General features: G+C 51.2%; 1 protein-coding gene across 1 annotated transcript in view; it reads left to right on the top strand.

Moving 5' to 3' along the window:
* The window catches only part of PXYLP1 (2-phosphoxylose phosphatase 1), a 58,543-nt gene that overhangs the window by 33,092 nt on the left and 11,383 nt on the right, over window positions 1-14,068 (top strand). Inside the window, exons 3-4 of the mRNA XM_012762310.2 lie at window positions 10,505-10,663; window positions 11,494-11,620. Of these exons, the coding sequence (XP_012617764.1) occupies window positions 10,505-10,663; window positions 11,494-11,620 (286 nt within the window). The remainder of the gene's footprint in view (window positions 1-10,504; window positions 10,664-11,493; window positions 11,621-14,068) is intronic.

The following is a 14,068-nucleotide window of genomic DNA, read 5'->3' as shown; positions in this document are numbered from 1 at the left end:
GATTTCTGAGAGTTTTAATTTTGATTTTCCTCTGAATATTTTAATGTCCAGCTACCACATAGAATTAAATGTCTGTGGGTGAAAAAAAAAGTCTATCGATGAGTAACAGAATTAAATCTGGCAATTAAACTTTCATTACAATTTCTTAAGCTCATGTTGTAGTTGCATTGGAGGGAGGTGAGAGTGTCATGCAGCAGGTTCTTCTGCAGGCTAAACGTTTATGTCTGTGGCTCATCTCTAGTTTTCTTCCAGGGTGGGGATCATGTCATTTCACCCCCTTCTCTCTCTCTCTTTCCCCTCCTCCCTCCTTCCCTTCTTTCCTTATCTATAGTTTCTCATCTTAGAGAAGTTCTCATCAAGAATAATTATATGATGGGATAGAGATGTATGTTTAAAGATGTTTAATAGGAAACAGAGGGGAAGGCAAACAAAGCGTGCAAGAGTAAATACTCCATCACACCATGATTACACACTGACTTGGAAGGTTGTCCATAATATATTAAATGCAAGTCCATATGGTACTTTTATATAGGAGTGTGTGTGTGTGTGTGTGTGTGTGTGTGTGTGTTGAGTCAGCAGTGCTGATTCCTCACTTTAGAGGAGAGGAAACTGCCATCAGGGCTGGTTAGTAAAAATAGAAAGTGTTAGTGAAAGTAGTCAGTGCGTTCAGGAGAATACCTGTAGATTGCCAAGACCCAGTGAAGAGACAGACAAAATAGGAGCGAAAACCACAGATGTTTAAGTTGCCGTAACCACCAGGGGAGATGAGCCAAGGCCGCGGCTGGAGTTTGACCAGGCGGAGGGTGTGCCAGCGGAGCTCACCAGCGCAGGCCCCCGCCCTGTTGTCCTGGCAACAGGGCTCCTGCCCCACACCCATGACATTAAAAGGTGGAAGTCCACCTTGGAATGAAGTGAGTGGTGATCTTAATAGCAGCCCCACCTTACGGAAGGGGACAGAGAAGAGGAAGCAAAGTCAGAATCCAAATCCCATGCGAGAGGGTGAGGTCAGGTGGGCACCCAGGAGAGAGCCCTGGGGCCGACTCACCATTCAATGGGAGGCCAGTGCGGCCGCCGCGCACACAGCAGGTGGTGCTTGGTGCCTCGCTAGGGCCCAGGACAGCGGCTGCCCAGGGGCAGCAGAGAATGAGGGGTCGGCCGTGCAGCAGGCCCCCGCACTGTGATTCCTCTGGTTCCAGCTCTGGCGTCGCCTCTTGCCTCTCCCTGCCCTTTTCTTTCTCTGTGTCACCTGAGGGGCTGGACCCTGCTGCCCAGGGGTCTGCCTCTCCCCAGCCCCAGGTGCCTACCAGAGGGTGGGTGGCTTGTGGGGGACGTCCAGATACCCGAGGGCGCAGGCCTTACCCTTGGCCACGTCGTCTCTTTCTTGGATGTGGCATCCCAAGGTCACCCCTCACCTGGTTGCCCTTTCTCCCTGTACACAAGGCAGATGACCAGGCCACCTTCACGCTTGGTGGGGTTGGTGGCTCAATGGCTTGCAGACCTTTGACACACAGGGGACATTAATTTGTTCCTCTTGGGAGAGGGAGAACAATATCCTTGGGCCTTAGTGACTCTGTCACCATCCCCACCAGAGCAGGGGTGGAGGCACAAGTGTAACCTCTGCAAGACACACGGCTGCTCACATACACTGAAAGGTACACGTGAGTTTCTCTGGGTGACAGGATTATGGGTGATTTTCCTTTTCTTTTTAGACTTTGATATTGAATGACTATTTTAGGATGAACTCATGTTTATATGAAGTGTGAAGATCCCTTTTTATTTTGAAAAAAGAAAATTAGTTAATCTTTTCTCGAGAGTTTTGAAATTGGAAATCTGTTTCCATGTATCTTGGGTTCTTAGCCTGAACCCACGGACTCCTGCATTGTCCCACGTGGTTTCAGGGGTCCTGTAAGCCTCTGGGAACCAAAGTCAAAAGAATGTGTGGCAGTCGTATTTCAGGGGTGAGGATCAGTAGCTTTTGTCAGATTCTCAAAGGGGAGGGTGGGGGATCCAGGGCCAGGAAGCTTAGAGAGGCACGGTCTTCTCATAGTTCTTTTCCAGGGCTGGACATCTCTGTCTTTTCTAGTTTCTGTCATGACATAGAGTCTTTGGTGTTGGCATTCTCTAATCTAATGGACATGTTAGGGTGAGGCCAGTTACCAGTGGCTTCCAGAGGAGAGTGGGGTTTCCTGACCCTCCCCCAGGAGGCTGAAGCAGGGCTCATGCCAGGCCACAGTGAGAACCCCGAGCTGTGGCAGTGGGTGGTTGTGGGTCCCAGCAGTAGTGTGGGAGGGAGGGGTCAGGCGGGGTGGAGCCCAGAGCTTGCAAATGGCCTGGTGGGAGAGCTCCAGCCTGACAGGACATGCTGGGCCACCGCGAGTCCCCAGCCATGGTTTCTTGGCTCCCTGAGTGCTACCAGACTTAGCAAAAGCACTTCCCAAATTCTTACCTAACATGATTCTCCACGAGGCAACATTAAGAATGAGGAAAACAAGAAAGGTTGGTATTATATTATGGCCCAGAGTGGATAGGTCAAAAAGGGAAAAGTGGATTCAACTGTTCGGTTAGTCTTGTCTATGCAAAACCAAGTATCTCACAGGCTGCAAATGTGGATTTGGCCCTTCACGTTCCAAATGTCTAACATGCTGCCCAGCCTTTCAAAGCAGTGACTAAAGGCAGATAACAGAACCGTGAGATCTTTGTTGTGGTTCTGGTTTGCACTCGACAATGACAGCACACATGTCCATATTCAGTATGGGGTAGAGGCAGGGTGAACATTTAAGACAAATTGGTGGGTTGAAGAGCACTAAGGGAATTGTGGGAATTGAGCACATCACTATTCCTTGGCAGGCCTGTGAAGAAGAGGGAATTTAGGAGCCTTTTGGACTATTGGGAGGGGGAATTGGAGGAATTAAGTGGCAGGGCAGGTGTCTTAGCTTCTGTGAAGGGTGTGGACACAGGGGTTCAGCATCTCTTCCTGATCCCAAGTTGAAGGGGACACCTTTTAAGAGCCTATAAGAAATGGGAATGATCACATCAAGGGAGCAGATGTGGAAAATAGTATTTCTTGATCCCTTACCATATTCCATGAAGGTGACATCTCAAGTCATCCTTGCCACCACCCTGATGTATAGGCATCACCATTTACATTTGACAGATGAAGGAAATGAGGCATAGAGAGGGCCACACAGCTAGGAAGTACAGAGCTAGGACTTGAGCCCACATCTTTGTGATGATATGGCTCATGTGTAGCCCCCAGCCCCAGGCCACCTCCCTGCATTCAGAACCACAGACAGTCACAGCAGCAGGGGCAACTGAGGACACAGACCTTCAGTGGAGTCCCAAGGAAGAGGTGACTATGGTCCCCTAAGAGGTGACAGCCCAGATTTGAGGTCCCAACAAGGGCAAGGCAGACCCTGGAGCTAGGAAAGTAAAAAGCAGATAGTGGGGCTGGACTCTGACCCCAAGAGGTTCTTGCTGGTGTAGCCAACACTCTGGCCCCACCGTGCTCACGTTCACTGGGACACTGTGGGTCCCTGACGCCTAATTGTATCTGTCCAGTGCCTGTGTGATCAGAGGAAGAGCTGACAGCAAATCACACAAGCTTAGGATAGTGGGAGGCAGGGGTTTGGAGGTTACCTGACAATCCCACTGTAAAACAGTGTCTTCCACATGGGACAGCCTGTCTTTCTTGGATAGGGCCCTTATTGGCACAGCTGCCTAGAGTCAGGTCCCCATCGCTGGACCAGTTTTCACGCCAAGGACAGGGTCGTGGAGGAGCAACATGGCAGCTCCCACCGGGCCATGGGGTTGGCGTGCGGGAAGGAGCTGCTCCCAAGGGAGGATGGAGCTGTCTCCACTATAGGAAGGGAGGGGCCATGAGCTGACCCAGGCATGGGGGCGCCTGTGAGGAGCTTGCATATGACAGGTTCCTAAGGTGAGAGCTGGTGGAAGAAGGGCAGGTATGCAGGTAGACTTTTGTCCTCTGGCTATGCTAGGGCCTCAGTGTGGACAGGTGAGCTGGGACCAGGGGTGTTGTCTTGGCATCCTGGAGGAAAGACACTGGACTTGTGCTAATCAAACTGAGCTGTGGGAGTAACTAAGGCGGCCCCACCTGCAAGGGCCGCACAGGGGCTGTGGCCTGGAACCTGCTGTTTTGCTTTGACCCTGAGCCTCTGCCCTTCCCCTTCCTTCCTTCTATTCTATGGGGATCATCAGTAGAACAAACAGAAGTTAAAACAAGCAAATCATCATGAGATGATGAGATGGTGATGTCTCAAGATGAGCTATCTGCCTCTAGAGAAGCTTATAGTGTTTGCTACTGAGCCCTGTTGATTAGGTTGTGTTTTGCTCGAGGCTTTATTGACCGTTCATAGTAACTTCCCAGTATTTCCTTTTTAAAAATTTTTCTTACTAAATGTTCACTGTCTTTCTCTGATTGTCATTCTTTGCCCACAGGCCGACACCCCCACGTGAGCCCTCTGCACAGGGGCACACCCCCCACGTGAGCCCTCTGCACACGGGCACACCTCCCCCATGTGAGCCCTCTGCACACGGCCCGACACCCCACGTGAGCCCTCTGCCCACGGGCATACCTCCCCCACGTGAGCCCTCTGCACATGGGCACACCTCCCCCACGTGAACCCTCTGCCCACGGCCCAACACCCCCATGTGAGCCCTCTGCCCACGGGCACACCACCCCCCCACGTGAGCCTTCTATACATGGGCCAACAGCCCCACATGAGCCCTCTGCACACGGCCTAACACCCCCCACGTGAGCCCTCTGCCCATGGGCACACCCCCCCCCCAACGTGAGCCTTCTACACATGGCCCGACACCCACATGTGAGCCCTCTGCCCACATGCCAACACCCCCCACGTGAGCCCTCTGCTCACGGGCACACCCACACGTGAGCCCTCTGCACACGGCCCGCCACCCGCCACATGAGCCCTCTGCACATGGGCCCACACCCCCATGTGAGCCCTCTGCCCATGGTTTGACACCCGCCACGTGAGCCTGTGCCCACGGGGCCAACACCCTCCACGTGAGCCTCTGCCCACCTGCCAACAGTGCCCCATGTGAACCCTCTGCACACGGACCCCAGTATTGCCTTTATATCCAAGTCTTCACAGCAATATTCTTGTAGCTGCACCCCCAGACCCATGTCCAGGGAGAGCAGAAGACACCATGACTGAGGTGGCTGTTTTCTCTTTAAGGTCCCTATACTTTCTTGTTTCCTTTTCCTATTTATAAAATAATGTCTGCCTGTCCTCCCCAAGTGGGCTGTGAGCTCCATGAGGGCAGGGGCTTTGTCCATCTTACTCCGAGGAACCCCCAGCAGGTGCTCAGTAAATGTTGGGTGTCTAGATGCACAGGTGCGTAAACACCAGGCCTGGGGGACTTGGGGCAAGTCCCGTGACCTGCCTCTGCCTACAGTCTGTCACCTGCTGCGGTTACTCTTCCTGAGATCCAAAGCTAGAAAAGGCAGAGGGGGTCAGGCTGGTTTAGGTCCTAGTCAGGGCTGCAAAACGTGCAGTAGTCCCCGTGGAGTCGCCGTGGGGGCGGTGGACGGGGCGGTGGAGCAGCACCTGGCTGTTTGACTTGAGATTCGAAGAAGTTTGTGGTTGGCTGCTCTTGAGAGTGAGGGGGCCGAGGAGATGCCTCAGAGGTCATGTTCTCTGCCATTTCTTTGAAACGGAGACCATGTCGTGATCTTTATATGGAGGAGCGTAGATGTGTGGGCGAGACTAGAGTGATCACAGGTGAGCTGAGTGGGACAAGCAGCCGTCAGCGAGAGACTTGTCACAGGTGGCTTATGGAAGTGTTCCTGCCTACTTGGTAACCACACCACCACAGGAGAAATTGCATGCCTGTCGGGACAGAGCTAATCATCAATGATAGCTGTGTCTTATTCTGTGATCATGTTGGTCATGGTGGCATAGTGGCCCCAGGGCGCTTGTTTAGATGCCTGGGTTTTTCCCACCTACATAGTGAAACCCCTTATCCTCCCATCTCTTTATCTGCTCACTGTTCCTTCTGATGCCCCCACAGTCCCTTTCTCTTGTCCTGTGATGTCTGAGCTGCTGTCTTCTGCTTGGGGTCAGCAGCTGGAGGAGCTGGGGACCTGGGCAGAGCCTGTTGGGAGGTGCAGGGTCCTATAGTCCAGCTGTCCCTCAGCCCTTTTGTCCGGGTGAGCAAGGTGAGCCCGGAGGGCTAATGTGGCAAGTTGCACAGCGCCTGGCCGAGGCAGCCTCCAGCCCAGGGCCTGCTCCCCAGGTTCCTCCTCAGCCCACAGGGGACCCAAGGCACACCTGGAGCCAGCCTTCTGACTCTTGTCTGCTGTGTTTGGCTCCCTCCTCTCCCCTTCCCCTCCATGTAGCCGGCTTCATTTCATCCTTCCAGGCTCAGCCTGGCTGGGCTCACTTGGGGTCTTCCCTGGGAGGCCTGTCTTGGGTTAGGCAACCCTCAGGGCTCCATGTGAGGATTCAGTGAGCTTCATCAGAAGCATGGAGCACGGTGCCTGGCTCAGTTCAGCAAGCATTTCTGGATGGCCCGTCCTCTGCAAGTCAGTGGGGGACATAAACCTGGAAGAGGCTGAGTCCCAGTCCTCTGCACATTTGGGATGGTGGGGTGACAAACCAGGTTACCCCTGCTTACACAGACTGTGGTTTGAGGTGTGACAGCAGCAGGAACGGGGTGGGCTCATAGAAGAGGACATGGAAACTGCCTGCGGATTCAGGGTGGGCTTCCTGCAGGAGGACCCCCAGGATCACTTACGGTATTGGCCAAATTTGGGGAGCAGAGCAGGACTGAGGGTAGAGTTGCAAGTAAATGGAAGAGAATGGGTGAGAAACATCTCGTGGGGGTGAGGCGGCTCTGAGCAGTTCAGAACAATGAGAACCAAGTTGGGGTGTGGGGTCAGATGGAGCTGGGAGACTTCTCTGTCCATGGCTTGTAGGCATCAGAACCTCCTTTAAATGCCTGGTGTGTGGAGAACACCTGAAGAGCCCCTCCTGGACTGACAGTGCATCCTGGTGACTTACACCAATAATAGCACAGGGCGATCTCACAGTCTGAACAGGTAGACAAGGCTGACTGCCCAGATGCCAGAAGAAGTCCAGATAAAATCTTTCTGGACAGAAGTTCTTGTTCCAATCATTATCTGGTCTTTATCTGTGGTTTTCAAACCACTGCTTCCTTGGGTCATGGGTGGGTCATGTACACCCAACCACCATGGTTCCCAAGTGACAGCCCCAACAGGCCTCACCCCATGTGCTTACAGATAAACCAGCAAACTGTGGGAACTCTGGGATACCCAGGGTCCCCACCTGTGCCCCTCTGCCCCATATTATCCTGGCTCCTGAGCTGCTCTTCTCCCTGCCCAGGCCCCAATGGAGTGTGCCCACAGGCATGGCCAAGGGGCCAGGATTTGGTAGATTTCATAAAAAAGCAGCATCAGGGACCAAGGGTCCCTCTGTCACCAGCCAGAAGGGCCAGGTCATAAGGCACTGCCTTAGGACATCTGATTTTCCATATCCCCTTGCTCTGATACCTGGGCTGTATGTTAACTCTTCTAGCACTTTCTACCTGCTGAGGAAGAATGTGACTCTGGGAGCAACCAAAGGGCTAATTTTGAGTTGGTAAAACTCAAAATTCTCAAATTCCAATTCTATAGCTCTGTGATCATTGTTTTGGTAACATAAGTAATGAATGCAGATATGTTTATTATTTTAAAAAGTGCACCTGGACATTATAGATATATATGTAAATTTATATATATAGGATATATTAACATATGTTCACTATATATATATATACATATATATATATATACACACATACACACAGTCATGTGCCACATAACGATGTTTCCATCAATGACAGTGGGCCCATATTATGATACAGTTTTTCTACCACGCCTTTTCTGTGTTTAGATATGTTTAAATTTACAAATGCTTCCTACTGTGTCACAGTTGACCACAGAATTCAGTACAATACCGTGCTGTACAGGTTTGCAGCCTAGGAGCAATTGGCTATGCCACATAGCCTAGGTGTGTAGTAGGCTACACCATCTAGTTTTGTGTCAGTATACTCTATGATGTTTGAACAACGACGAAACTACCTAATGACACATTTCTCAGGATGTATTCCTGTGGTAAAGTGACACGTGACTGTACATATGTATGTGTATATGTATGTATGTGGATACATAATATAGACACTTGTGAAAAAAAGTAAAAAATACTTCTTCACACTCCATTCCATCCATTCCCAAGAGGAAACCACTGCTGCGTTGTGATGGATAACCTTCTAGACATTTTTCGAGTACGTCTACATAATAAACAAATGCCTGTATAGTCATACATTTATAGTTTGTTTTTTCTTTAAAGAGAATTATTAATACACCAATATCGAGTGACTTGGTTTATTCATGTCACATAATTTACCTTTGATTCTTTTCCCTTCTTTTTAACTGGAGAGTTCTACAGTATGGATGTAACATTCTTTCTGCTAGTGATGGATGTGTAGGCCATTTCCCTTTTTGTTATGATAAACAGGCCTGCAGGGAATCTCTGTGGCCACGTATCTGTGCATGGGCGTTTATATCTCTGTAGAGCAGATTCCGAGGTGTAGAATAATGGGATCAGTGATAACACGCAGAGAACACTCGGGTGGCTACTGCCAAACTCTCCTTCCGAAAGGTTGTCCCAATTTCCACTCTCGCCTGCAGTGTTTGGAAGCGTCAGGTTTCTCACACCTTTGCCAGTGTTGGATATTATCATTAAAACATTTTTCCAGTCTGATGGGGGGGGGGGAATGATATCCCATTGTTGCTTTGTTTTATATTTCTTTAATTCTGAATAAAATTGAGCACCTTTTTATATGTTTATTGGCATTGGTATTTATTTTTCTATAGCCTGTTTATATCCTTTAATAGTTTTTCAGTTGTAGGGGCTCTTATGTACTATGGATGTTAATCATTTGTCTGTTACCTATGTTGCAGATATTTCTCTTTCAGTGTATTGTTGTCTTTTATATGTGTTTATGGCATCTGTTTGCCAAAGGGAAGTTTTAAATATTTATGTAGAAGAAGTTGTAAAAGAAAGTAAGGAATTTTTAAATTTTTTTTATTTTATAAGAACATCTCATTCTAGGGAGGGGGGTGGGTATATACATACATAATGAGTGAGATGTGCACCATCTGGGGGGTGGTCATGATGGAGACTCAGACTTGTGGGGGGAGGGGGAGATATGGGCATTTATTGAAACCTTAAAATCTGTACCCCCATAATATGCCGAAATAAAAAAAAAAAAAAGAACATCTCATTCTATAAAATAGAATGAATGTCCCCAGTAGGGAATTTAAATTGATTTAGATTGGTGGTTGGTTCCTGTTTTAGCTATTGTTCATATGTATGTATATATATATTATGAGGATTAATGAACCTTTTAAAGTTAAATAGATCCATGGGCAAACTTGCTTTTGTGTTATTTTCCTCAATGGGTGGATGCAGAAAATACAACTATTGTGTAGGGAGTTCTAGAAAATCTGTGATGCTACATAGACATTCCCTAAGCATGGCAAGATTGGGGACCACTGAGACAGGGTGTCCATGGAGGGACAGATGACTGGCGCAGCTCCAGGGTCCCATTCCTACAGATCAACGTCCAGGAGGAAGAGAGAGCCCCGTCTCGTGTCTGTATACCACCTCTCTGAAGTCTGGTCGCCCCATCACTGTCCTTATTGACTCTGGTCACAGGTCCACCCCTGCTGGGGGTACGGACACTGTGACTGACAGTGCAGCCAGACCACACATGGAGCGGAGGGGCTGGTTCACTAAGGGATAGAGGGTGCTAGATGGACACACATAACAGATTGCAGGACCCACACATGGTGCCCAGGACTGCGTTGGGGAAGCCAGCCTGGGGTCAGAGGAGTGGGCGGGAGACGGGCTCCCTCCACCAGGTGTGCCTTGGTCCTTGGCTCTCTTCTGCAAAGTGGGTTTGTGAGGATTAATGAGCAGCTGCCCGTGATAGGACTCTGAGGGCCCCAAAGCAAAAAGCAGATGGAATTAAATGAGGTATGTCAGACGCCCTCACCTGGCACTTGGCAGGTCCTCAATACGTGATAATGGTTTTCCTTCTTCTTGTTGTTACTGGAATTAGAAGGGCGTTAGGACGGGGTAATCAGGCCATCAGAAGTTGTTAGTGTGTAAGTTCTTTGATCCACCCTGAGCGGGGCCCCTTTTTTTCTCTGGGAGGTCCCACTGGTGTTGCCTAGAAAACCCTGGTGAGGCCACGGGAAGGGCTCTGAGAAAGAGGCAGGGCACAGCGGGGGCTCAGGACACACTTCTTGAGCAGGAAATGGGCGTCTTGCTCCACGGAAGTGCACCCTGGTTCTGAGGGGGAGAACAGATACTCAGGGTGAAGCCCAGCCCCACGCTGGGCCTGCAGCTGCCCGGCGCCTCATGACTGTGCGTCGTGACCTGCTTTGCTTCCCTCGCAGTCCACCTGATCCCCGTGTCGACAGCCAAGGATGGAGTGAGCAGCAAGAGTCGAAAGAGAATCATGCCCGACCCGGTGACAGAGCCCCCCGTGACAGACCCCGTTTACGAAGCTCTTTTGTACTGCAACATCCCAAGCGTGGCCGAGCGCAGCATGGAAGGTAGGCTTGGCCGTGCCTCCCCCTGGGCCCTTGCAGCCCCTGGCCAGACACTCCTCTGGGGACTAGTTCTTCAAGCAGCATAGCACGGTGGCAAGGGCAAGACAGCCAGGGCTCAAATCGTGCGGTCGCCCCTCGGCTGTGCTGGTGAATGAGTTCTGGGGCCCTGGCGCCTTCATCTGTAACACAGTGCCCAGCAGGACCCTCTGAACAGCTCAGGGCTCGTGATCCGTCCGCCTCAAATGCTTCCCATTATCACAATCTTCAGTGACATTGGCAAGATGAAAAGGTGGCCTTGGTGAGCTCTAGGACAGTCCCCTCAGCTACTCTGTTTTTCAGGGTAGATTCTCAGGATTTAGGTCCTGCCATAAAGGTGTGTGGGAGAATACGATTTCTACGTCAAGTTTTGCTTTTCTGAAAGCATTTCAAAGGATGGTGTTGAATATTTGTTTATTTGTGCCCTGCCTTGTTTCATGACAGACTTAAAGCAGAAGTCGTTGTTCCCAGTAATCCGCATACCTCCTTCTAGTCTGTGTGTACGTGAGGCCACGTGAGCAGTCGTGAGCACCTTTCACTTCCTTGCAGTCCCCGGTCACACCCCAGAGTATCCTGTCATCCCGGGAGGGCTGGGACGTTGACCAGCCCTCACGCTCCCCTGTCCTGCCTTGTAAGGCTATTTGGTGGCCCCCACCCAGCCTCCACGGGGGCTCTGCAACCTCTCTGTGGCCCTCACTGCCGCCTCCGATGCACAGGCATGGCCAGGTCACTTCCCCCACCCCCTTCTAGAAGAATTGACACCTATTGAGTGATAACAATGTGCTTGTCTCTTACAGGTCACGCCCCGCATCATTTTAAACTGGTTTCAGTGAATGTGTTCATTCGCCACGGGGACAGGTACCCGCTGTATGTCATTCCTAAAACAAAGCGACCAGAAATTGACTGCACTCTGGTGGCTAACAGGTAAATTGCACTTTTATTTTGTCATTAGAGATGTAGTCTTGCTATATTACATTGCCCAGGTTGGTCTCGAACTCACAGGCTCAAGCGATCCTCCACCTCAGCCTCCCAAAGTGCTGCGATTACAGGCATGGGTCACCGTGCCTGGCAAATTGCACTTTTTCTGAAAGTCATTTTCAAGAATCTGTTAAATCATGTACAGTGGGGAGTTACAGGACAGGGGAGTGACTTGAGTTTGAAGAGCACGTACCGCTTGCCAGAGCCTGACCCTCAGAGCAGCCCTGCATGTGGATGCGATTGTGGAGCTGAAAAGACTAAGGCCCGCAGAGGCAGGGACATCTGTTTCAAGCAACCCAGCAGGGACACTGAGGTTTGAGCCCAGGTCAGCTGGAGGCCCAACCTGCCATTCTCAGTCTGCAGTAAGCACTGGGCTAGGAGTCCTCCCCCAGCTCAGCTGTTGCATTCAAGGCTGCAGGCAAGTCCCTTGGTGTCCCCGAGCCTCAGCCTCCCATCTCTAAGGTGGGGATGGCAACGCTCACCACGCAGGGTTGGGGTGAGGGATAAGTGAGATGACACAGGGCAATCCGCGTTAGCAGTTGCAAAGCCACGTCAGATGTTATTTCAACCTTTTAATTTTTCACGGAAGTGGAGACAGCCTGTTCTTAGTTGAAAGCCCTTAGGGTGAAAAATAATTAAACAGAGAGTGCAAATTATGTCTATGGAAATGGCACGGCCCTAAAATTAGAAGCACAGTTAGCAACAAAATGATGGGCCAGGCCTCGGCTGGTGTATCTCGGGGCCCGTAACATCCTAGCAGGGTTTACCGAATGAGGTCAGGAGAGGGGGAGCGTTGCGTGGGGAAGACGCGATCCTGATGAATGCGTCTGGGGTGCCAGCCTGCCACGCAGGGCCAGCCTGGTAGCGCCGCGGATTGTCTCGCTGCGACAGGGCCATTCTTCAAAAGCGGCACTTTGCAGCTGGTCTTACAGGGCCCTCATTCCGTCACAGCAATGGCAGGACCCTCTGCTGGGGCCATTTCCGGAGCTCCTGTCTGAGAAACTCGGCTCCTGGGACCAGCTGCCCTGCTGCCTCTGCCCTCGTTTCCTTCGCCGGGTTTTAGTTTATTGGACGTTCCATAGTTTTAGAAGCTACCGTAAATCCTTTGTGGAAACAGGGTGGACGGTGCATGCCCAATTAATGTTGGTTAATCAATTCCATCTTTGAAAACAATGACAGTTGACTCGTCATCATAAACACGTCCTAGAGGGAGAGTGAGTCGGAACCTCAGTGAAGTGGACCCGCTCCTCTTGGGGCTGGTGACTCCTCCAGAGCTGCAGGGTCAGGGTCACCGGCACTGCCTGCTGTCCTCCCAGGTGCTATTTCGGCTCCATAAATTAGCGATTGTGTGACCCAGTGAAAAGGGAGTATTTGGGGCAGCAGGCAGGGCGCAGTGACCTGAACCAAGCAGCAGCTCTGCTTGTCCTTACAAGTCAGTTGCCTCAGAGTTCCCATCCACAGTGACACATCCCAGGGCTCTCAAAGCTTGTGTAGTAGATGCTGCTTCTTTGTGACTGCCATGTGCTTTGTGAGAAAGGTGCCACTTTAACCCTCACAGTGCTCCATTTAGCCAGCACTAAGGTTATTGGCCATGGACACGCCATGTTTAGTAAATGGTTCTTCTGCATTCATAAATATGAATGAAATGTACTTTTCTACATCCAAGGAAGAAAAAATATTCACTTCAATCAGCATTTATTCAACAAATTTTAGTCTTATGCTCCTATCATGTGCCTGGTACTGTCACATGTTCCTGGCTCATGTACCGGGAGGCGGCACATGAGAAGGCCCCTCAATGAAGTGAAGGAGCCAGCCCTGAGGAGATCCGGGAAAGAGTGCTCCAGATGGAGGGAGCGGCAAGTGCAGGGCCTGAGGCTGGAAGAGCTGGGCACGGATGAGCAGCCATAAGTGCAGCGTGTGGCTGGGCTGGTGGGGCGGGGGCGGGTGGTAGGGTGTGAGGAGTCACACAAGGGAGGCCCTGCTTGCCTTCATGGGGCCTGCTCACCTTTGGAGACACAGCTGGTGCCCGGGACAGGGCCAGACCTCAGTGAAGGGAGGCCAGCCCCAGTGGCAGCAGCAGCAGCATTAGAGAGAGAAGAGAAAGCAGTGGAAGAAGAGCGAGAAGTAGCAGGGAAGTAGTTTGGGCATCACATGTGGGGCATGAGCCGGGAGAGGGCGGCCTGACCCAGCCTGGGGCAGGGGGGAGGGCGGCAGATCAGAGGAGGCTGCCCGGAGAAAGGGCCCCAGGCTGTGCAAGAGCAAGTCAGGCAGCAGCTGGTGCTGAAGGGCCCCTCCGGCCTGAGAACAACCTGTGCAGTGTGGGCGGGTGGCCGGCTCATGCTGGGGCCCTCCAAGTTGGTTTCGCAGGCTGGAGCGTGCAGAGGAGGGGTGGGC

The sequence above is a fragment of the Microcebus murinus genome, chromosome 1 (assembly GCF_040939455.1).
Source record: "Microcebus murinus isolate Inina chromosome 1, M.murinus_Inina_mat1.0, whole genome shotgun sequence".
Lineage (NCBI taxonomy): Eukaryota > Metazoa > Chordata > Mammalia > Primates > Cheirogaleidae > Microcebus > Microcebus murinus.
The sequence above is the reverse complement of the archived record's forward strand: the minus strand, read 5'-3'. Positions and strand labels throughout refer to the sequence as shown.